We start from the raw sequence: 24,778 nt of genomic DNA on the forward strand, positions 1-24,778 counted from the left end.
ACTTCTGACAAATAGGGACCTACCAACTCTAGTCAGGGCAAGGGGATTACACACTCAGATAACCCCTGCTACCCCCTTGGTAGCTTGGCAGAGCAGACAGGCTTATCCCAGAGGCAGTGTGTTAAGCATTTATGACCACATACAGTAATAAAGTGAATACACTACAGATGGACACGACACAGAAGTTATTATAAAAATAGTATTTTTATATAAGGCTTAGCACAAGACCAAATAACGACAAAAATATACCACAGTCTTAATAAATACTCTTTGGAAGGAAAAATGATAGTTCACGTAAGGTTTGTTCTTGGCAAATAGTTCTTTAGCAACAAAATTAAGTATTCTTCTGAAACACAGTTCTTTGGCAACAATGTGGCTCCCACAGGAGTCACACGACGTCGAGTCTACGATATTCCCAAGGTTCGGCGTCGACCGCGAGGAGTGCTACGTCGAGCCTGGAGTTGCAACAGACCCCACAAGTACAGTACCTTGAGAAATGAAGAAAACAATGATCCACTGCGTCGAGATGTCGGCGTCGAGGTTGGCGTCGATCGTGCCTCGGATTCGGGTCGATCCGCAGTGGCGTCGAGGGATGTCGGGCCGGAGCAGCGCTCACGGCGTCGAGAAGGGCATCGAGTCGATGCGATCAGCAGCGGCGTCGGGACGGGGTCGCTTGGAGGTGGAGCCGATACTCACTCCTCACTGGCGTCGATACCGGCGTCGAAACGGGGTCACTTGGAACTGGGGCCGATACCCACTGCTCACTGGCGTTGCTGCTGGCGTCGATCGGGCCCAGCGGCCGGCGTCAAAGGCTCGGGACACTGGAGCCGTTACTCACGATGTCGAGCTGGATTCGGCGGCGGCGGCGGCGTCGAGACTGCAGATTTTCCCTTGTGTACTGGAAACATCACTTTCCAGCAATTCAGCAATTCAGTAGATGGTGAAGTCCTTTGGCCCTGTGACTTCAACAGGAGACTGGCACTCTTCCAGCCCTTGGAGATTTCCTAGCAAGCGTTTAGAGAGTACACACCAAGTTCCTCTCTCCTTGTTCCTTGGCAAAAATAAAGAAGCCGCTTTCAGGTTCCTCCACAGCAAAACAGCACTCTGGCAGAAAGGGGAGGCAAGTCCTTAGATCAGCAGGCTTCTTGTCCTTGGTACAGGTTTCCTTGTCAGAAGTGATCTGAGTTCTTGGTTCAGGGTCCTTCTCTTATACCCCTTTTCTCCTTTGTTCCCTTTGTCCAAGCAGGGAAATTCCCCCCATCTCAAGTTCGTTGTGGGTGTTGCCAGGCAGAGGCACCTGGCCTATTCACCTGAGCAGGGCAGAGTCCTCAGCCGCCCAGCAGGAGGCGGAGCCAGTATTGTCACTGGCAGGAGCAGGGCTATCAGTCGCCCAGCAGGAGGTGGAGCCAGCATTGTGTCAGGCAGGGCAGGCTACTCTTCCCTCACTCTCTGTGTAAATGCCTCATTCACCCCACACTGACTCATTCAGACCTCTGGAGCCAACCAGCCCCTGACACACACACCAAACCAGCAGAGACCGGTGGATAGTTGGACAAGAAAATAGCCACTTTCTAAAAGGGCTATTTTCAAACACAGAATTTAAAAACCATCCATCCTAAAGGGTGTGTTATTAAATTCTGAGTTCAGGGATACTAAGCTCGATCTGCTACCATGCTCCCTGAGTCAGTTAGATTATAATGGAGTTAATAATCAGTCTGCCCAGTCTGGCCTATTGGAGGCAGGTAGCCCTTCAATAGTGAAAAACGAAAATGGCTGTAATTCACTATTAGGTCATGCCACACACATCAGGGCATGACCTACCTTTTACCAACAATGCAGCCTGCCCTAGGGCCTACCATAGAGGTGTCTGAAATGTGGCAAAGTGAAGGTTTAGAGACTGGCAAGTATGTTTCCTTGCCAAGTCGACATGGCAGTCAGGGACTGCACGCAGGCGCGGCAGTGGCAGGCCTGAGACACATTTTACAAGCTGCTTCTGTGGGTGGCACAACCAGTGCTGCAAGCCCACCAGCAGCAGTCAACTTACACGCCCTTGGCACATGCAGTGCACTAGACTAGGGTCTGAACAGTAAGTCAACCAAGCCAATCATGGTAATACCAATCAATGTAACAATTTAACATAGGGAGCACTTGCACTGTGCACTGATCAGCAGTGGCACAGTGCCCAAAGCAATAATCCAGCAAAAACATCGTAAACAGCGGAGGCAAACAGAAAAAAATGGAGGAGAGACTCATGCCAATGATGCCAGGTCTAACAACCTTTCACTGTCCATCTCTCCTGCCATGGCACCTCTACGAGGTCACTGCCCCACTTTCTGAACAGTTTCTACTCCTCCCGTCTATGTCCACCTCTCCTGTCACAGTCTATTTTTGCGGGTCAGTGCCCATCACCTCCATCACTGACTTCTTTCTACATCAGTGCCCACTTCCTATCAGTATTCACCTTTAAGGTCACTACCCACCCCTTTCATCCTGGCCTACCTAATCAGTCACTGCCCATGGCACCTATCAAGGTCCACCTCTGCTGCCAATGTGCTTCTGTTGGGAATCTGCCCTTTCTGTAAGGTCACCCCGAATTTTTGGGAGATTTTGCTGAACGCTATTTTTGCTGGCTATAGAACTCTGTGCACTTTACTCCTTCTAACCAGGGGTAAAGTGCTTGCACTCCTCATTTCAACATAGTAAAACTAGGATACTCCTGATTGGCATATCAAGCTTACCTATAAGTCCTTAGCTTATTAGTTTATGGTAACCACAGTGTACACAGGGCCTGTAAATTAAATATCACCAATGGGCTGCAGCACTGACTGTGCCAATCACTACTGTGACAGAGTAAAGCATCTACCACTGTAGCCTGGCTGTGCAGTTTTAAACTGCCTATGAAATGTGCCAAAATAAACCCTTTTGAAAGGCCTAAATGTTTCTTATAAATATTATTAAGTCACCCCTCAGGTAGGCTCTATTGTCCGTAGAGTAGGGTGCATTGTATTTAAAAGTAGGGCAACTAGACATTTATTGTTACAGATGTCCTTACAGTGAAAAAGCAATATTTTCACTGTAGCAAGGCTGACTGCTTCCATAGGCTGGGTTTCATTATATCACCTTATAATGCTATTTTCAGATTGGGGACAGCTGGAGAAATATTTAAAGGGCTCTTGATTAGAGTTAAACACAATTCAATTTACTGGTAAAGTGGAATGTTGTCTAACTATTACAGAAAATGTACTTTAGAAAAACTTCCTTTTGCCTGCCTAAAGTCTCTGGAGGCTTTCAGTATCTGTTACCTGGTAGCTTGATGGCTCCCCTGTGGTAAGGTGTGGACTGCTGCCAGGACAGAGACAATGGGCATTGGGTGTGGGGAGGGGCTGTCCTTTTCTTGACAAGGTGGCCTGGATGATGTGCTAAGACCTTTGGTGCACTTTAGAGAGGACTCCCCTGTCATGGATAGACACTTTGAAATAATTGAAAAGAAAAACCAAATGTCTTTTAAACAATAGTAACTACAATCAAGACCCCCCAGAATAAACAATGACAGCCAGATCTCAACTCAGGCACAGCGCGAATGGGCTCAGTTTTTATTATATAAATTGCTCCAAGCCTTTGTGTGGCAGAGGAGCATTTCCATGGGTAGTGGTGGTCGCTCTGGTCCTAAATTCTAGCCCAGCTGAATCTCATCAATATCCTCCAAGGGACGGCGGTCTGTTCTACACTAGACTGGCTTCCGGATAAAACACGCACTCAGGTAAATGGGGCGTTAGACCATTCCAAGGTACCGTTCAGAACCGCATTCACCCTATGCTCTCTAGGATAGGTAGTGCTAGGTAGGAGCACCATTATATGTATTTATATAATCAATGCAATAGTTATAATGGTTGAATTATTTAGCTTTTCCACCATTCTTGTAATGCTGGTTACAATGCTCTGTTGCATTCTACTAATCCTTGCAGCATACATATTTTACACAAGAATTCAACTGCTTCAATAAATGTTTCAAATTCTAATTTTTGTACTTCTTGTGTCTCCCTTTGGGCTTGCCTGAGTTAACAACAAAAGGGTAGATCTGTTTCTATGATTTCCTTGTAGGAATTAAGGTTGTCATGTTCTGAGGTGGCATACCCTTATAGGTTTACGGGTCTAGATGGTGCACTGTGAGCTAGCCAGGTACTAGGTCAACATAGTCAGATGGTATGAGTTGACGTAGACCCCATAGTTTTGATACCTATTTTGCCCAAGTCTTAATAAATGAGTAGGAACCACATGGCATGGCCTCACCACATTCTAGGCAGGGCCGGACTGGCCTTAGCGGGTGTTTCCCCGGGAGGCTGGAAGGGTGGGGCCAGTTTTGGAGCAGTGAGGGCCAGTTTTGTTACTGGGGGCTGGTTTTGCAGCAGTCCTGCAATATCAGCCCGAGTAACAAGAGCAGCAGTGCAGGGACGGTTTAGTTAAACAGCACCTTTTCACACTTACACCCTCGCCCAACACCTCTCCCCGAGCCTGTCTGATAAAACTGCCAGAGTTGCATTGTGTTCTCAGTCCAGCCCTGGTTATAGGTCAGGTACTTTTATAATGGCTCTCTTGAGGAGTTTGCTTATGTGTGCCAAAAGCCCCTAGTCACATTTTAACAGAAACATCCGTGGTTTTAGGGAAAAATACTTCTCAGCAAAAATAGGAAACCCCTATTTCTGTCTGTAAGTTGTTCAAGCTTGAACCTTTCAAAGTATTCCCCACCATAGTTTACATTCTTGGAATTCCATTTGTTAAAATGGCTAACGCAGCACCAGTGGTTATGCCACTAAACTGCAGAAATGTAGTAAGACAGATGTTACAACGCCATGGGCTCGCTCTTGTAGAATGGGATGTTACATTCATGGTAGAAGTGTATAAAACAGCGGTAGTCTATTCATGGGTAACATTTCCGGCAGCAGACACCAGCACTGGAAATTCTTACACATACACTGAAGCAGTAATTCCTAACAATTACAGAGCTTATGAAGATTTAGAAATTGCACTTACATTTCAGGAACACACAAATTGGTTCCAAGGCGCCCCACTACATCCACTAGCAAACGTCAGACTGCGTCACCTCAGCAATGATGGGGCACCATGGCTAGTCTTAGCCGGCTACACACTGTCCACAATTACCAGTACTCATAGAAGGAGAGCTGTGCACACTTTACACAGATCTAGTTAGATTATAAAGACGTATGACACAGTTCATTATGCCAACAATAACAACACACCCAGCGAGGGCTGCTCAAGCTGCACAACCGCAGTTAACAATGCTAGCAATTAGTCTGATCACTATTAATGCATTTATGGGTAAGATTCCCACGAGGAGATCTCATTATGGATTGCTGTTGGGAATGTCCCTTTCTGCATTGTCACCCCAAACTTTTTTGCCTTCCCCTTTTTTTCTTTTTGCTGAATTCATTTTTGCTGGATTTAGGATTCTGAGCACTATACCACTGCTAACCAGTGCTAAAGTGCATATGGTCTGAACTCTAAACATGATAACATTGGCTTATTCACAATTCGCACATTTCTTTACTTGTAAATACATAGTAAAGTGGACTATATATGCCCAGGGCCCGTAAATTAAATGCTACTAGTGGGCTTGCAGCACTGATTGTGTCACCCATTCCATGAGTCTTTAACCATGGCTCAGGCCTGTCACTGCAGCACCTGTGTGTGCAGTTTACACTGCCATTTTGACCTGGCAAGTTCACCACCTTCCCCTTTATTACATATAAAAGACACCCCTAAGGTAGGACCAAGGCATTTGTTTTTCACTATACAATGTCTATCTCACCCGTAGGTCAACATTTGGATTGCCTTTAAACATATTTTAAGTGTAAATCCCTATTGGGAAAATATGGCAATTTGGAGTTTGGTGGCTCTGGACTCAGAATTTAAAATCACAATTTATGGTGAAGTTGGATTTTAAATTGTAAGTCTGAAAATAACACTTTTAAAAAGTTGGCATTTTCTTACTTTAACCATTCCGTCCCTCTACCTGTCTCTGAATACACATCAAGCTGGGTGATAGCTGGGCGATAGCTGGGCTTTGTGCATTTCCTCTAGATAGTCTCACAAATGGAGCTGGGGTGTGACATTTGCATCATGATGGACCATCACCGGGCTTATGGGCCTTCCTGCTGTAGATTGGGAGGGTGGAGCTGAACCTTGCACATGAATAGGGCTGTGCCTGTCCCCACACAAAGAGATTCATACCCCCCTGTAGTGTGTCTGGAGCAGGGCAGGAAAGGCAGGGACGTTGCAATATTTAAAGGCATCTTTGATGTCTCCCCCACTTCAAAGGCACATTTGGGTATAGGTATTGGACCCCTGACACCACCAAATCAGAACTCTACTGGAACCAGGGATAGTCTACCCGGAAGAAGAGCTGCTCTGCAGTAGGGGGACTGCCAGTGTGCTAACTGCATTGGTGTGTTGACAAGCTGCCTGCTGATTGCTATGCTGTTGGAGGGACTGACACTTTGTTACCTGCTCTGCTGTGTTGGCCTGGTGCTTCTTGGCTGGGAGTGAGAAGGACTGGACCTGTTCTCTTCATCCTTGAAAACAGAATTCTCCAATTGCTTGCATCCTATTTTCTGAAGTCTCAGGGACACAAAAGACTTCTTGCAACTCTCCTGGTGCTGCTGGACTCTACCATCGGTGAGTCCTACCCTTGCCTGAGGGGTCTTCTCCAGTCTTGAGCCTCAGAAATGGGTTCTGCAGCTGTTTTCTACAAAAACGAACACATCGCCGCCTTTGCGCCAATCGAAACCAGCGCATCGCTCTTCGACACTGAGGCTGTTTGGTGACAGGGGTTCCACAGCTGTAGGATGACACTCTGAGGGGCGCGACGAAGATGCATTGCATAGATTTCAATGGAGCTTGACTGAGTTAAAAAGATTGATGCATTGTGCCCTCAGCATCTACACTTTGCTCCATATGAGGTAATTTTTCAGTGTACCCTGCGTGGGATCTGTAGCAGGCCTGCCCTCCATCGCAGTCAGCCTGAACTTTGGAATATTACTGTTCCCTCGTGACCTCAAGTAACCTTTTGACCGCTAGTGACTTCTAAGCACTGTTTTCGCATTTAGTCTTCAAAAATTCATATCTCAAATTCTACTAAATAAATTTGTAACATTTTGGTCTTGTTTTTCTTATATAAATATTTCTATTTCCACAGGGACTACTGGAGGACTTAAAAACCCCCCGCTCCAACATCTTAGTAACCTCAGTTTTGACACTGGCCTTCACATATTTTGACAACTTGTAGATTTGTTCTTGACGGGTAACCTGTCACCAGTGTCCACATCATAGACACGCCACTGGGTGCTGCCAGGTGTAAATGATAACAAGCCAGCAAATTGCCCCAAAAACTGGTGACAGTACCTCTACTGTTGTTCTGTCAGGGTAGGTAAGAGCACGACTCCCTTCACTGACCCATCCTTGGTATTTTATGACTATAAAACAAAGCTCTCACTAAATTCTGTTAATCGCCACACGGGCGGCCACCAGCATTCACGAGTTGCCGCTGTCAGAGGGATGCCATTCGGGGAGAGGTGCTGGCCCTTGAGTAGATTTTTTTCTTGATTGCCAGCAAAATCAATTCGAATGGCCGGGCGCTCTTTCACAATGCATGGTGCCGGTTGCACTGATTTTCAGCGCTGCTCTTGCTACCTGGGCTAAATTGCAGCACAGCTGCATATTTTCCACCAGTTGGTGGAATTCCGTGGAATCTTACAGAGTTTTTTCTGTAACTCTGTGGAATTCTACTCCTCAAACCAATACATAGCCTTAGCTTAAGATCAGTTTTTTAAAAGTCGGGGATACATTTCTGCAGAACTAGAAATAAGATTAACCTACACAATGACAGTGATAAGCTATAACAGTCATTGTATGGGTGAAACTTGTTTTCAGTCTTTTTTTTCCAGGCAGTTGTGCATGCCCCTACTGCACTAGAAAACATTTTTTTTTAAAGCCAGTGATACCTGGGTCACTTTGATGCAGGACATGCTAACTCCCTGGGCCTGACCACTCCTTTCCACACATCCACAGCTTCTGAGGGAGCACACCCACAGTTTGAATGTCACTGCATGACAACAATTTGAGAAGTAGCTATTCCTCGTGCCTGGATCTCTGCTGTTATACGAACGAGCTTCGAAAATCTGTAAAACTGGACTGAGACTGAATACAATGAGGAAAGGACGATTGTTCCTTGGGGACAACCGCACATACAAAACATGACCCCAGAAAATAAAATTCATAAAAGTGAACATTCTGATGGGCACAAATGAAAGGTTAAAATATAATATGCATTTTGAAAGTTGCTCGCTTTAAAGCTACGCATCCATCGCATTCTTATGGGTGTAATATTTTCAGACTGTAAGCTAGGTCGGACAGGCCCATAGGGCAATCTGACAGTGCGACCAAAGCTGGTCTGGGCCTGTGACGGCTGTATTTGGAGTTTGTGGGCCTCTTTTATTATCAGGTGTGCCGGTATATACTGTTGATTTCTCGGATAATTCCACAAATAAGGTCGGGCAGCGCAAGAATGCATGCAGTGTCCCATACCTTGCAAAACACCTATATAGTGTGTCTTTACACTTTTATTTTGATGCCTGTCCTATTTTCTGAAGGTTACTCATGCACAAAATTCTTTAAAAACCTTAAAGCGCAACCTTAGCTTGCTGCTGCTTATATATTAATATACCTTTTTTTGAGCGTCAAGTAAAGAAAAACTGGAACTGTACTGACCAAAATTAACTTTAGCCTGCAGGCTAAAAACGGTGTGCCTAGTTCTGTGATTTTCGCATTTAAATGATCCTTAGTAGAGAAAATTGAACGAGGCATCTGTGCAGTTTTAACCACAGTGGCCTTACAAGGGTGCCATGGACCCCTGCATGCAACAAAAATCCCCTTGCTGTTGCTAGGTTTGTGGTCAATCACCGCTATAATTGGTAGGCTTAGGCCTCCTCCAGCCCATGGCACTGGTGCCCCAGCAACTGCTTCGCTGTTGATAGAGCCTTCCGCAAGCTCCCAGAAGTCCTACTGAGCGCCGAAATTCAGAGACTACGGAAAGAGGCACTGAACAACAGTGTAGTAAAGATGGAGCCTATCAAGGACTGCAGGAAAACCAGGGATTTAAATAGCTGCAAAAAGTAGAGCAGTCTTTCAATTATTCCATTTAATCAGGTTAATTCTGTTCTCTAGCACCTTCACTTGCTTCTTAGGCAGGGTTTTCCAAACACTTAGTGCTTAAGTGCCCATTACCTTGAGGGTTACTCATCAGGCCTGTGTTAAACAAAAGCATTGAGGAAGCAGGCTGCATGTGTGTCTTATGATGCTCCTGAGCACCATTACCAGCACATCCCAAGTATCTCCTGCTCAGGTGTGTGTTCAGCTTAAGTGAGTGAATTTAAAATTCAGTATCTACTGCTGCCTCTCACTTCCCAAACTCATTGGCGGGAAAGAGTACCAGCCATGTGAATAAAAAAGGCCTGAGGTTGTACATTTGAGACAGAAACCTTAGTGTAAGGACACAATTAGAAAACGTAAAGCAGCATTAAGAAAAGCAATCAAAATGCATAGGTCTAAAGCTGCAAATGACATAAGGAAGCACAAGCTAATATCAGCAAGGGCAGTCTATCTGAAAGTGCTCTGTAAGGCAAATAAATATCTTGAAGCTCCACGGAGTAGAGTTCACGGTTTATGGAGGTCCTATAAGCAGCTCCAATTTTGGCGGTTTGTGAATAGACTAAATGAAAACATGGAAAAAAAAGAAAACTGCATATCGCAAAAAATGTGGCTGGGACACATAAAAAATATACATTGCAGAAGAAACAGTAACGGAAGCCATATAGATGCCCAATAAGCGGCTGGAGTCAGTCTTTGGAGTGCCATATTAACCAGAAATTGGTTACACAAGCTCTAAAGTTAATAAGAGCCTGCAAGTGCCCAGACCAATTGGTCTGCCGGGTCACTTATTCAAAGCAGATAAAGAATTTTGGACCCACTATGACACCACTGTATAAAGCCTACTTCACATATCCCGAGGACCCATAAACATGGCGTGCTCTATCTTGCATTAGATCCACAAGAAGGTGGAAACAAAGGACCCTGCAAACTATGGGCTGGTAGCCTTACTCAACACTGTGGCCGAGGTGTACACGTACATACTTGTAAAAGATCTAGAAAGTTTGACAGAGAACGAAAACGTGATTCCTTCTTACCAAACTGGACTCAGGCAAAAAGCCACTTATGCGAAAAGATCTTTTCAGCCACCATTTTGCTTCTGCTTTGTTGATTACTCGGCAGCGTTCGACGGGGTGAACTGGCAAATAATATGGCAGAAGCTTGGTGAGTGCGGCATTCCTCAAATTCTCCTTTAAGCAATTATGGCACTACACATAGATACCTGGGAACGAGTGAAATTGGGCCAAGGAAACAAGACAACAAAAAAAATCATCACAAATAAAGTAAAACACAGGGCTGTGTCCTCCCCCGCTGCTGTGTGCCTTATACACTGCCGACTTAGAGACCATGATAAGGAGGGTTATGTTATTCCCCCTTAAATAGGGTGATACAAGATCTCAATCCTACAATATGCCGATGATCTAGTCATTTTAGATCACACAAAAATAGGCTTACAACAGTCTGTCGATGAGCTGCACATATACAATGCGAGAAACAAGTTGGGAGAAACCTTTAGCTAAACAAAAATGATGATATTCAGGAAACTAAAGGGGGAAACCCAAAAAAGTGTGGACATTAGGCCCTGCAAAGATCGAGTATACCATGTCCTATAATTACTTTGGAATATGGCTAACGACACACTAAATCACATATCCAATTTTTATAAGGGTGATAAAGGCCAAACTGATACCAACATTTTTTACTGCCAGCAAGTTTTCCCACTGAAAATGACCGCATCATTAGGTGAGATGCAATGCAGTGCTGATAAAGTTTTCAGTTACCACTGTACCTCTGACTAGCACAAATACCCCTGGAATTTAGGCTACAAAATCTAGATTTAGCTGGCATGGTCCAATTTCTTTCTTATTAGTATAAAATTATACATTCTATAAAGGTGGCATTGCAAGAGTTTTTATTCGGCTCAGGTCACGGTTGGACAAGATACTTGAACAAAGCTAAACAGCAAAACAGGCCGCCTCTCGTACACAGCTCGAAAAGAAGCAATGAAAAATCACCTTTATCTAAGCCCTAGAACAACTGACAAAGAATGGGTACATACGCATAAGCTTTATAGAGCTATTTTACCATCCTATGAATTCCCCCGTCCGTAGTATCATCTGAAGGAAGCACTGATCCAGGCCCGCAGAGAAATATAAAGCTGACCAGTTTTATAATTTTACCAATTGCTGAGCTGCGACCAAAATGGAGCCATAGAGTCAGTATTATCCCAGACTGCTGATTTTGTACATACAATAAAGAGTGCTTTACACATTTACGGTTATGCTTCCCAGATTTTGGGTTTGCCCACCACACTCTTTTAAAACCTGAGGGGCTTATTTACAAGCAACTTGCGCTGCCGGTGCGTCACTTTTAATATGGGAAAAAGTGATGCACCGGTGGTGCAACGGTCTTGTAAATAAGCCCCTATGTTTTTACTGCATGGAACATGCACATCATCATTGTGTTTTAACTCATCAGATATAACCGTTTTGGCTCGATACGAGTTTAAAAAAAAATATAAGTTTGAAAACTTTTAAAGCCTGGAACCAATCAAGGTAGCTCTGAGAATTTTACTAACTTAAAGTGTTTTAATGAATGGAATGGTCGAAAGACTCTGGACGTAATACGCAAATACATACCACAATTGGATTTAAGATTACCATAATAGCAACTGCAGAAGCAGAGAGGTAAATCTTGAATCAAGCATATGTGTTCTTCTTGAATTCAACTCAGGGGTTTTTTCTGTAATAGTTTTTCCTAATAATTATTTATTCATTTATTGACTTCTCAAACTCAAAAAGAACACATTGCCCTACAAACCCATTAACTGACATTCCTGCAACCTGCTGTGAATTCTTCTAGTACAGATATACAGTTCCACAAAGATTGGACATACAAGAGCATCATTTATATTTATGCAAAATGTTCTCACAGTAAATTTACCTGGGAGAGTGTATTCCACAGATCATTTCTTGCTGCATTGCCAAATTTGTGCTTCGTTAAATATTCCTAAAAACAATAAAAGACACATTTTATTAAGGATATCTCGTAGTACAATGGGGAACACGGAATTCGAAGGTAAATATAAGGTGAAAACAGCGGCAGTTAATTAGTTTCATATTTTTGGTAACTTTATCAAGGTCCTCATTCAAGATTTGAATCAAAACATTCACAGAAAATTTGACTGACCCAAAATGCAAAAAAAATGATGCTGCGGTAAGACTAATGTTTGCACAATTTATTTTTCTGACATGGGATATTCTTCTACAATTGTATGTCACACCCAGAGGGATTCTTGAACTCAGAGCATGAAGTGGAAACATTGAAGTGCAGGCGTTAAGTATCCCAGAGCACCTGTTTGCTACTGTTCCAGTACTCTTCCATTAAACTAGTGCTGAGAAGTGTAGGTACTCTCCCATTAAAATTAAAGAAGTACAGGTATATAGTACCTCATAGTAACTGTCCATTGAATGTACTGCTTTAATTAAATATGTATTTATGATCCACAAATAGGGGTGGGTAAAAGTATTTTATGAATAGCACGAGAGGCAAAACTCAGGTTTCTTTAGTCACCCGTGGGAAGAAACTGGGCTACAAAAACACCCTAATTCGCTCAGATGGTGAACCTGAGAAACAAGTGAAGGTCCAGCCTTGCTCATGGTTTGAGAACCTCATGTGCCTTTTCCTTGTAAAACGAGGTACAGGGAGAACCACATGGACTGCCAATGCACAAGTCAGTTTGGCACTTCCAGGACATTGTATATCTGGGAAGAACCACACAAACTGGATAGTTTCCAGTTTGTGGACAGAGAGATTCATGAGAAGAAAGTTTTGTTGAATTTCATCACAACTCGCTTCTGCATACAATATAATAAACAAACGTTCACGCAGCCCCTTTCACAAGGCCTGAACCAGTTGCTTATCTGAATGAGGGTCCACTGAAAGTGCAGCATGCTCCTCATTATCACACAATTACAAAGCAATCAAAACATGGGACAGCCATGACAAAAAACAACAATAGTGCAATAACATGAAGACAGACAGGTTACATGAATCATACTTTCTGGAGATGTTGAGATTGAGTAACCTTATATATATATACATTGAAACGAGGAATTATTTTGGATGAGCACTTAGCGCAGAAAAACAATAGAAAACACAACAAGTATAGAGCCCAAACTTTATTTGATGGACATTATCTATTTTCTGTGGATTCCTGAAGAAGAGCCACTGAGAACGGACAAAGCTCAGCTTCAATTTAGAGAAATAGTCTCAGCCAGTTGCAATGAAGTAATCTCACAGAGCAAGCTATGTGGTGCAGATAGGCAATGATTAAATGAGTCCCCTGTTGAAAAGAGTGGCTAGAACACCTGCTTGCCACTCTCTTCCTCTTTGCCCTTTCTCCCTTTCCCCGATGTATGCTACAACCTTGACATCTGAAATGCTCCTGTAAGAAGGCTACACACCTGGACTCAATCCTTGTATAATTATACTGTCTTAGTGTGTTCTAAAGAACTCTTAAATCTGAATCATCATTCAAACTAGATCTAGGAGGCTCCGGTGCAAGCTGCTTTTCTCTTGCAATGCCCTCAATTCTCAAAAAGATAGGGGTTGCAACTAAAAATTTAATTTTAAATCACAATATGTGAGAACAGAAGAGGCATTTCAGCCGGTCTGAGATCCGCAATGAAATGTATCAATGGCTTCTGATGGCAAAAGTGGTTGTAAACCATTGTTCAGATACTGACCCTGATGTTGGGGTGGTAACTGATTTGCAAAGGGGCTGATATGCCTGGATGGGATGTTGGTTGTGTTACAGAGTATCACTGACTGCTCACTCAGGATGTGCTTCCAAAACAGGAACCTTTGTTATTTAAAAGCAGCCACTAGATAGAGTTTGCTTTTTTTTAAAAAAGTTTTCTGTTTGGGAATGAAAATGCAGGAATGGATGTCTTCTATTCCTTGCAGACCTCCATCACTGCACTCGCTGTCAATCATCGGGGGTCAGAAATTGCAACCTGCTTAATCAATATGCATCAGTCAGGTCAACTTACATAGGTAGCATCTCAGATTGCATTCTATTCGCAAACAAGTCAGTGAGCAAATTGCACATCCCACACATGCTAACAGGAAGAGTTCACCAGGCACTTACTTAGCTTACACAGCCTTCATTGTCTGCATTTTCCTTGAAGTAAAAGATTGAGACAATGTAACATATGCATTGGTCCGCCATTATCTCAGAAATGATGCATCGCTAATGGCCCTCACCCCCAGGGTCTGTCCCTGCTCTGCCAATCTATTGTGTCATCATTCTTACTACATAATCTTCCTTTCACATTATAATGGTTCTTCAACTCCCCCTACTAGTAGCTATTTTGCTACTCTTACTTTGCATTGACCACCTTTCTTAACCACTAAGAATTTGATTCAGCACAATTTGACCTTCAGTAATTGCAGGCTTGTTGAGAGGCAATTCAACTGAGAAGCCCCAAAAAATGTTTGTGTCCCAGGTAGTCTTAATATCTTGTAGTTTTCCTTTTCTAGATTGGTACGGGTCTTTCATGTAACAGATACATATTTGGTATGGTATATAATATCGTTTTTCCAAAGCACTGGCATCTGAATCTTCTAGGGCTTTTGATGTCTGGATCACATTTTGTGGGTGGGGAAGTGGCTTAGCAGGTCAGATTGGAGAATCCCCAGTGAGCAGGGGAAATACTGATATTTATATGGTTGGTCACTATATGTATTTGTACAGTAAGCAAACAACAATGCACTAAGATGCAGTAAATACGTGTGGCTAAGTTCATGTATCGCTACCCTGGGAGCAATGGGGATGCCTACAAGGGTCACCTGTAGATAATTGTGCTTGCCACGGGGCTTCAATGGTTATGCCAAAAAGGCTAAATTAATGCTTGAGGTTGCTTGTGTTCCTGGGCACAGAGGGCATGTTTTAGCATTTTGGACTGACTATTTCCTGATGGGGAGGGGCCAAGAATGATTTGAACATGGACGTTCTCTGTCTAATAGGTGCAGTGAGAAAAAATAAAGATGGACTGGAATGAGGATCCACAGAAATGGCAAAAGCTGAGATTATTATTTTAATCATTTAATCGATCTACTTTTTTTCTAAATGCTTCAAAGGCTTTATGTGGCTATTCTAAGACTTACAACTTCTAATTTCGCATATGTTGGAAATTTCATTGCTCAACTTGTGCAGATTACATGTTTGTTCTCCTTACATACACACACACTTCCAGAAAGTGGTTGCAATTAAAGAAATTCCCTGTACAAAAACAAAATCCCTTATCTGCAGGACACTTCCCTGTGGTGGGGACTCCAGTCTTTGGTGTGTACATCTTTCGGCTATCTCCCTTTTCTCGCAATCACACTTGCAACTTAAGTTGGCAGACCAATCCTGAAAACCAACAATAAATTTGCTGTCGGCTGGTCACATGTCCGAATATCAATAACAAAATAAAGACTGACATAAACATTGTGGTGTGTTTGCAAAAATATCTCTTCGTTGGTTGTGTATTTTCTACTATTACCTCCAATGTGGCAATAGTTCTGTAGACTATTTATAACACCGTGTTTTTGTCAGGTGGCATTAATGTCATTACATTCTGCTAGCATGCCCCTCAGGTTGATCCCCTGACCTGTATTGCTCACCAGGGCTGGACTGGGAACAGAAACCAGCCCTGGCAAACTGCTCGAACGGCCCATCTGGGGAGGCAGGGGAGGTCTGGCCGAGCTGTTTGTTAGGGCCGGTTTCAGATGATTTTGTTACACGGTCAAAAAATGGTCCTCAGGGGCCCAAAACCGGCCCTCACTCTAGTGGCCCAGCGGGGAAACGCCCGGTGCCCGCTACAGCCAGTCCAACCCTGTTGCCCCCTTATCAGCACTGCAGAACGCCCTTTAAGTGGAGGACTCAGATGGAAGTTGATTCTAATCTTAACTGTAAGAAAGTCAGAAAAGGCATGGTATGGCAGACAGACCCCAGAGTATGAAGAGAGCAGAGACTAATGTTAAACAAAACAACAAGAGCAACCCTTATGTCTATGCGAACATGAATTCAGAGGCAGACAATGTTCCCTCATGCTGATAATACAATAATTGAATTGTTGTATCCATTATTGTTTTTCACTGTAACTGCTGCCTCTCTCCTGTACCAACCAACTACCTTGTTTTGTTGACACTTTACTTCACTTGCCTTATGCTTTTTCTTGGTTTGGGATTGTTTACATACCTGGGGTCTTCTACAAATATACTCTTCACCTATACACTTATTTAATATAAAAAGCGAATTGTGTGCCTCTTGGCTCTAATGTGAATAAAACTCGGTTTGGTTGAACCTTTTTATGAACTGGCGTATTTACTAGTCATTCTTACAATTTAATTGTCTTAATATTGTAATCGTTTTGATTGAATCGATGCAGAAAGTTCTGTGAAAATTTACAAGTTTTGTCTAAATGAGTTCCATGTGAATGTATTTTTCAAGTATTCTTGAGAGCAGAGACTAAGCTCCCCTTTTATTAAGACAAGAAGAGATATCACAAAGGTAAACATGATCAAGAAACGAAGAAGTACCCCAGAAGTAGATAAACCAATTTCGCTTAAGAATTCCTTAGCTCACCTTTAGTATCAGTCGAACATTAAGGCAATATCACATGAGAGTGAGTGGAAAATTACAAAAAGAAAAGATCTAGCAATATATTTATAATAGAACCACAAACTCTGTGGTATAATAATAGAAAAAGACAAAAATAAGAATGTCAGATGAGGGTTCAAAAAGTTAACTAACAAATATGAAAATATTAATTTGAAAACATGTAATAAAGGTCTTCAAAATGACAATATGGAAACTGTAAGAAATTAGAAATATTACTGTGTCTTCTGTGTGGTTGATTGGAATCCTAGGCACCTTTTGTAGCTGACCAAAAGTAAACAAGTCCATGTAGATATTGGTAGGTGGCCAAACTGAAATATTATGCCTTAGAACCTAGAACTTTTATGTCATCAGTAGAATCTCAGTGGATAGTCTTGAAGTCTGTTGATGGGGAGGGCTCCATGAGGTCAAATAGACTCCCTAGACAGTCCCAATATAGCCTTTAACACAAATACAAATTCCAAAAAGCAGGTCAAGGTTGAAAATGGATTGAACAAATTTGCCTCTTTTTGTATTGATGCTGTTCTTGTGTACTTGATCAACCTAAGGGCTTTAAAAAAACATAAGAGTCCCAACCAGTAACAAAAGTTAGTACTCTTCAAGGCTCAGTCCCACTACCTGTTGATAGATGTGTGTGGACCTCATGAATAAGTTCAGAGTTCCTTTAATTTCCTCCCAGGTCAAAGTGGTGAACTCTAACTCTTCTCAATAGTCCTTTTCTTCCTTTAAAAAGGCGCTCCTCAATCTTCTGGCATAGAAGGGATGTTCCACTTTAATTTTTCTGACTCCCACCAATTTGTAAATAGTCACTAATGGTCCACACTTTAATGGGACATCTTGTAGTAGCTGCTAGCTCATCTCACTTAAAATTACTCAGATTACAAAGCAAGATTTAGGGTAGATTTCAGGCTCTTTATCACAGGCTTCTCATGACTGCAGATATGCCCCAGAGAAAAAATACCTTTGGGGGCTGCTTACAAAACATTCTGCTATGACAGGATTTGTAGCAAAATGCCTAGCAAGACCTATGGAAGAAGCATTACTCTCTTGATTTGATGTGATCAAATAAACCCTGGCACACAAATGCAGAGTATAACATGTTTCTCTGAGGTTACTTTGGAAGACTTTTATTAGCTGAGCCTATGCACCAAAATACTTACCAAAGAAAATGAGTAAGGTGCTATTGAACAGCACAACCAAGAAACCTTTTCAGTTAAAGAAATACATATTTGGGGGCGTGGCTTGAGAAGCCACAAAATGGCCGTGTCCAGCTGAGACTCTGCGCTGCGAGCGGACCTTTTCCCGTTACCGGAGCTGACTTGCTGAACCTCGAGGGCAATGGACTGGCTGTCTTAGTGGAGCTGGCGCGAGGGCACAGGTAGCCTCTTTTCTTTTTTCATTTTTTGCTACCTTTCGCCCTGTTTCCTCTGCGACCCCCTCCTGTCAGGAACGCCGGCAGCGGCCACCATTTTGTGTGTGGCGGGACACTGCTTTATTTTCTGAAACTCCCCCGCGTTGCTTGAGGAGCGGTGCAGGGGCTCTTCTGCTATCTACCGCAATCTCGCTCTCCTTTCCGCATGGGTGCTGGTGCTGATGGAGTGAGGTCTTGTGCAACAATAATTTCCGGATTCCTGAGGGGAGGATGGTTAAAGGAATTCCCTCAAATGTATAACTTTCCTTCGCATGCATTTCCGTGAGGAGATTCCTGCATCTGGGGAATGTCTTGCTATTGGAGATTCTTCCAGCAACTTTAACTCTGATTTTGTAAGACCAGCGGTTCACTATTTGCTCCAAATGTTTACACCTGTTATTTCCTTATAAAGGTCATTTGTAACTAGCTCTGTCTGCTGCGCATTTAACGCTCTCCTCAATTGTATGTTAACAGTTCTTGGCCTTTGGTCCTTAGTTGGTTGGGAGGATCATCACTCTTCTGTATTGGTGGTCCTCTATCCGGCTTAGTATGCCTTGTTGCGGGAGGTAGCTATCTCTCTGTTTTGGCATTACACAGTGAGCGCTCCTCTGACGTGACATGTTTTACTAACTGTTGCTGAATATTGTTAGAAGTACTCTGCCTCATCTTCTGTGTTCCTGGCTACCTCTGGACAGCATTTATCCTCTACTCTCTATGGAGTCCTCTTCCCCCCTCGGTCAGAGAAGTACTTCAGCAAATATGGCGTCTACTCGCAAGGATTGAACCATTGTTGCTTCTTACAAGCGCCACAAGAAGGATCCCAACTCTCCTACTAAATCCCCTTTACTCATCACTATGGAGGACCTCATGGAAGAGCTTAAGCTAATCAAGACCCTTGTGATAGACACTAATGCTACTATTCAAAGGTTAGAGGAGAAATGGTCCAATTGAGAGGCCTGGATGTCTGAAGTGGAGCAGAGAATCAGTGACACTCAGGATGTAATTCCTCAAGTCGCAGCTATGTCCAAAGAAATCGCTCTTCTTAAAACACAGACGGAAGACTTGGAAAACCGCAATAGGCACAATAACCTTAGAATTTATGGTATTCCTGAGGGTGAGGAGGGTATGGATATGCTCGCCTTTCTGAGAACACACATTCCCAAAATTGTTGGTCTCAAGGATGGCACTACCCTCAAATTGCAATGTGTGCATCGCATTGGTCCCAACTCCAGAGGCCAATCTTCCACCTCAACGGCTGCCCTAGAGGAATAATTGTATTACTCTTGGAATACACCAAGCTCTTAATGGTCCTCTCTGCGGCTAAGCTCAGAAAGCAGATGCTGTGGTCTGGAAAAAAAGTCTTCTTCTCTCAAGATGTGGCACGGGCAACCGCTGCTCGTTGTAAAGAGTTCTTGTCTCTCTGCCCAGCTCTTCGATCGGTGAACGCTAGATATGGCCTGGTGAATCCCTGTTTTTTCAAGGTTACTTATGAAGAGCATTCTTACTCCTTTGATCGTCCTGAGGATCTGCGTCAATTTATCTCCTGGCATAAAGGTGAAGAGATGGACTTTGGAGGCCCTTGAAGAATGTCTCTTTTAATTATCTGTGTTTTTCTTCTTATACTCAAATGTTCTAACGGTATTTGTTTAGTTTCTTTGTCGTTATTATAGTCTTGTTGTTTTTCATGCAGGTCACTAGATTATGTTCACTTCCTCTGGACGCTATTTCTTACCATTGTTTATGTGTTTCTTTACAGAAGGCTCCCTCCCCACACCAAATCATTTTTCCGATGTTTCCTTACCTCGCTCCCTCCCATCCTGTTCCTCCTGTTTACAGTTCTCCTGATGTTTGGTAAGAGTCAGTCTCACCACCGGATACTCTTGTTCAGTTGCTGGATTGCTTCTCCCTGCTTTTTATCAGTTTTTCCCGTGCTATGTTGTCAGCCCCCCCCTCTTGTGCTATTTCTTACTTAGCTCCCTGCTCTGCATTTTTTTTCTTTCCATTATCTATGTTATGGGTCCAGGTTGCTCTGGTTGTCTTCGCGGACTTCGTCGTCCGTCTTTCTTTGTGGCTCTCCACCTCTACATGTTATTGCCTTCCTTCTGGATATACATTCGGTCTTTCTTGACTGAAGTCTTTCGACTCCCTGTCAACTTCTCTTTGTTTATCTTTTATTCTCTCTTCTTTATCTGCTTGCTTCTCGTCAACCTTTCTTTGTCTATCACTTACTTCCTCTACCTTTTCTCTTCTTCCTTTCTCGTCTTTGTGGTTTTCTTTTTTATCTTCTTTCCATTGTCCTCAGATCTTGCATTTCCTTTTCCCTTCAGCACACCGTTTTTCTCTATTTCCATCTCCTTTTATTTTCTACTTTGTCATCATTTTACTATTTATCTTTCTCTCCGCTTTCTAATATTTATTCCTTGGTATTCTGTATTACAAGTTTTCATGTGTTTATCCTACAGTTATACAAAGTATAAGTTGCTTCAGTTGTTGCTAAAAGCTATCATTTGTATATCTTGTTGCTTATTGTTTTTTCTCTTTGGTTACCATGACTGATAATGTTCGATTTGTTTTATGGAATGTTAAGGGATTACGCAATCGTGTTAAGAAACAGAGGGTGCTCACTCATTTGTCTAGGCTGCAATATAAAATAGCTATGCTCCAGGAGACTCATCTTAATGAAAACAAGATTAATTCAATAGGTGGGCCATGTTTTTTGTTCCCCGTCTGAAGTTAGGAAAAATTGAGTGATTACTTTATTTCACAAATCTCTTTCTCTTGTTTTGGAGAGGGAGGAGAGAGAAGTTGATGGAAGATGGCTCCTTTTACATCTTAATATAAATGGTTCCCCTATCTCCCTTCTCAACATCTATGGCCCTACTGGTGTTGATGCACAATTTTGGAAAAAAATGTCACACACGTTTCATTGATGTCCTGACATCAATTTACTCGTGGGTGGGGATTGCAATCAGGTCATGGACCCTTTCACGGATAGGAAGTCTAACGCTAGGTACATTCCCAACAAAGTGCAAAAAACGTTCAGGACTACAATTCATTCAAGGGGTCTGGTTGATGTGTGCAGAATATCATCCGGACACATTAGAATACACTTTCTCTTCTCCTACTCACAAATCTTCTTCTAGGTTAGATTATATTCTGTAAATCCCCACCTCCTTCCTAACCTAATCCATGCTGATATTGGGTCCATTCTTATTTCCGATCATGCCCCAGGTTTGATTAGTCTGGATCTCCCCTCTGAACCCTGCAAACCATGCAGATGGCGCTTCAATAATTATTTACTCAAGGATCATAAGTTTCTGGAGCGTTTTAAAGGGTTTCTGCCAGAGTTCTTCCTTAGGAATGTTACTCCGGATATTCCTTTTCCCACTATATGGGATGCCTGAGGTTTCATCATTGACTACGTTGCGGCTAAAAAGAAACACTGTAGGAAGGATTCCGCTTCCTTGTTAGCCTCTATTAAATATCTCAAACACGCCTACTTTACTTCTAATAATGAGGATACCTTAAAAAAGTTAATGCAGGCTAAATTGTCTTTCAATAAGAAATCGACAGAGGAGGCTTCCTGCACCCTACTCAAAGTCAATTCTAAATTCTATGGGGGTCGTAATAGAGCTGGCAAGCTATTGACGAATTATTTAAAGGTGAAATCCCAATGTTCTAAGGTAGTCAAAATTACTGATAATGGTGGTATTGATCATTTCAAGGATGATGAAATATTAAACTGTTTTACGGATTTTTATATGACTCTATATACTCTAGAATCCTCTCCTTCTAATAAGGCATTAGATTCTTTTTTTAAAGCACTCCCTCCACGTCCCTCTTCGCTTCCTGATTGCTCTGTATTAGAAAGGGATCTTTCCCTCCCTGAACTTAAGTCCGCCCTAGCCCAATTACCAAAAGATAAATCCCGTGGCCCGGACGGCTTCACTGCGCAATTTTATTCTTGTTTCTCCCAGATTTTACTTCCTTGCCTTTTATCTTTATTCCAACATTTTCTGTCTCACAAAGAGGCTTGTGGTTCCTTTCTTGAAGCTATGATCTGTCTAATTCCTAAGAAGGGCAAGTATTCTTCTTCTTGTGCTAATTATCGCCCTATTTCTTTAATTAATTTAGGCTGTAAGATTTTTGCTACTATCCTTGCTCTGCGTATTAATGACGATCCCTGATTTGATTGGATATGAGCAAACAGAGTTTGTCAAGGTAGAACGATTGCAGACAATTCTAGAACTTTTTTGAACATTATACATCTTGCTTCCAAAAGCCCCACCCCGGTCGCAGCTATCACTCTAGATGCCGAGAAAGCTTTTGACCGCATTCATTGGGTTTTTATGATGCGTGCTCTTAAGTGGCATGGATTCGGTCCTGTTATTTTATCCCTTATTAGTTTGTTGTATTCCTCCCCTACCACTTCAGTCTTTGTTAACAGTTTTCAATCCCCTTATTTTTCTCTCCAACGATGTACTCGCCAAGGGTGCCCTCTGTCTCCTTTACTTTTCATTCTGTCTCTTGAACCTTTTCTTCACTCCCTTAGGAACTCTCCTGACTTTCGGGGTTTTACTCATAAATCTATTGAAGTAAAGTTCACGGCCTATGATGACGATATTTTGCTATATATGTCCGACCCCTCTACCTCTTTACCCACTTTAATTGATCTTTTGTCTTCTTATGATGATGTCTGGATACAAGATACATTTTTCTAAGTCTGAAATTCTTCCGTTAAACACTACCTTAGAAGTATGTTTGAAGGGACCGACTTTAAATGGAATACTAATTGCATTAGTTGTCTAGGGATAAAATATTCTTCTTCAATTGCTAAGACAGTTCAACTCAATTCGAATGATGTTTTATCAAACATTTCTGACATGGTATGAAAATGGTCTCCTTTATTTCTGTCCTGGTGGGACAGGTTGGATACCTCCAAGATGATGATGCTTCCAGTAATTTATTTCTATCTTTCCATGTTACCGTTATGAATTCCTTCAACATTTTTTATGAATCTGAATAGTATTCTGAGTAAATTTATTTGGAATAATCGGAAAGCTGGTATCTCTCTTTCTGCTTTATCTGCTCCTAATGATTGGGGCGGGGTTAATTTTCCCAATTTTCGCCAATATCATTCCTCCTTCCTAATTCAGCAAATTTTGCCTTATCGTTCTTCTTCAGTTGTCCCTCCCGTTTCAGTATAGTTTAAATTGGAGGAATCGGTTATTCATCCATCCCCCTTTTCCTCGTTAGCCAACTTTGTTCATCCTCCTCGTTCATTCAAATCTCCTACAATCTCATATCTTATATCTACTCTATCCTATTCTTACTAAATCGCGTTCACCACTTCAGCTATTTCTGGATTCCTCTATCTGGCATAATAAATCCATTAGAATTTCTAATCGTACAATCTTCTGGAAAGATTGGATTATCAAAGGGATTATACAGGTTAAACACTTAATACATAATAAACAGCTTTTATCTTTCCAGGAAACCCAATCTAAATACAATTTACAAGTCATGTCTCTTTCTAAGTTTGACTCTTTGAGACCAATTTTGGCTCAACAGCTTTCTCTTCTCTCTGATATTTGCTCCTCTTCACTTGACCCTTCTATTCAACCATTACCTACTTCCCCTTCTGACCGGGCCTCTCATATTTATAAATACCTCTATTTTCCTCTACCCACACGTCCAAAAAGCAAGATTGAACTTTTATGGAAATGGACATGCAACATACTTTTTCTTTACACACATGGAACTCCATTTAGGCTCGGATACACCATACTTCATGCAATGCCAGTATCACTCAAACACTTTATTACTTTTATCAGAGATTATTTTTAACCCCGTTAGCTGTTTCTAAATTCAGCTCTGACCTATCTCCCAATTGTTGGTCTTGTAAGAATACTCCTGGCACATATATTCATTCCTTTTTTCTTTGCCCCAACATTTCTTCTTTTTGGACTAAAGTATGCAAGTCAATTGCATCTATTTGCTCCACTAATTTTTCTTTCGATATTCACTCCATATTTTTGGGTAGTAATTCTATACGTTGGTTGGGTGCTCATAAACGTGGTTCATTTAGAGATTTATCCATTGCCATTGCTTTTCAGGTTATAACTTCTAATCGGAAGGACGCCTCCAAAGTCTCCTTTTCTGCCTGGTGGAATCTTTTATGTCACCATCACAGGCTCGATAAAGCTTTTGTAACCACTTCCCAGCAGCTAATTCGAAAAGAGGCCTTCTGGTCTCCTCTCACTAATTATATTTCTTCCTCTGCACTGCATGCCAAGGACAGTAACTTTGTTTTTTAACCGCAGTGAGTGCTGTGCTTATTCATTTCTTTTTTCTTTTGTTTAAAATGTTCATATTTTATGAGTGTATATTGCTAATTGCGATTCTGTTTTATTTGTTATTGGAAGGTTTTACTAGATTATATGATAAGATTGCTGATACCTTATATCTTTTATCTC

General features: G+C 42.1%; 1 protein-coding gene across 1 annotated transcript in view; it reads right to left on the bottom strand.

Moving 5' to 3' along the window:
• TRHDE (thyrotropin releasing hormone degrading enzyme) overlaps positions 1 to 24,778 on the bottom strand; it is a 1,875,424-nt gene that overhangs the window by 677,408 nt on the left and 1,173,238 nt on the right. Inside the window, exon 8 of the mRNA XM_085653848.1 lies at positions 12,166 to 12,231. Within this exon, the coding sequence (XP_085509974.1) occupies positions 12,166 to 12,231 (66 nt within the window). The remainder of the gene's footprint in view (positions 1 to 12,165; positions 12,232 to 24,778) is intronic.

Source organism: Triturus cristatus, chromosome 4_1 (assembly GCF_964204655.1).
Source record: "Triturus cristatus chromosome 4_1, aTriCri1.1, whole genome shotgun sequence".
In the NCBI taxonomy this organism is placed as follows: domain Eukaryota; kingdom Metazoa; phylum Chordata; class Amphibia; order Caudata; family Salamandridae; genus Triturus; species Triturus cristatus.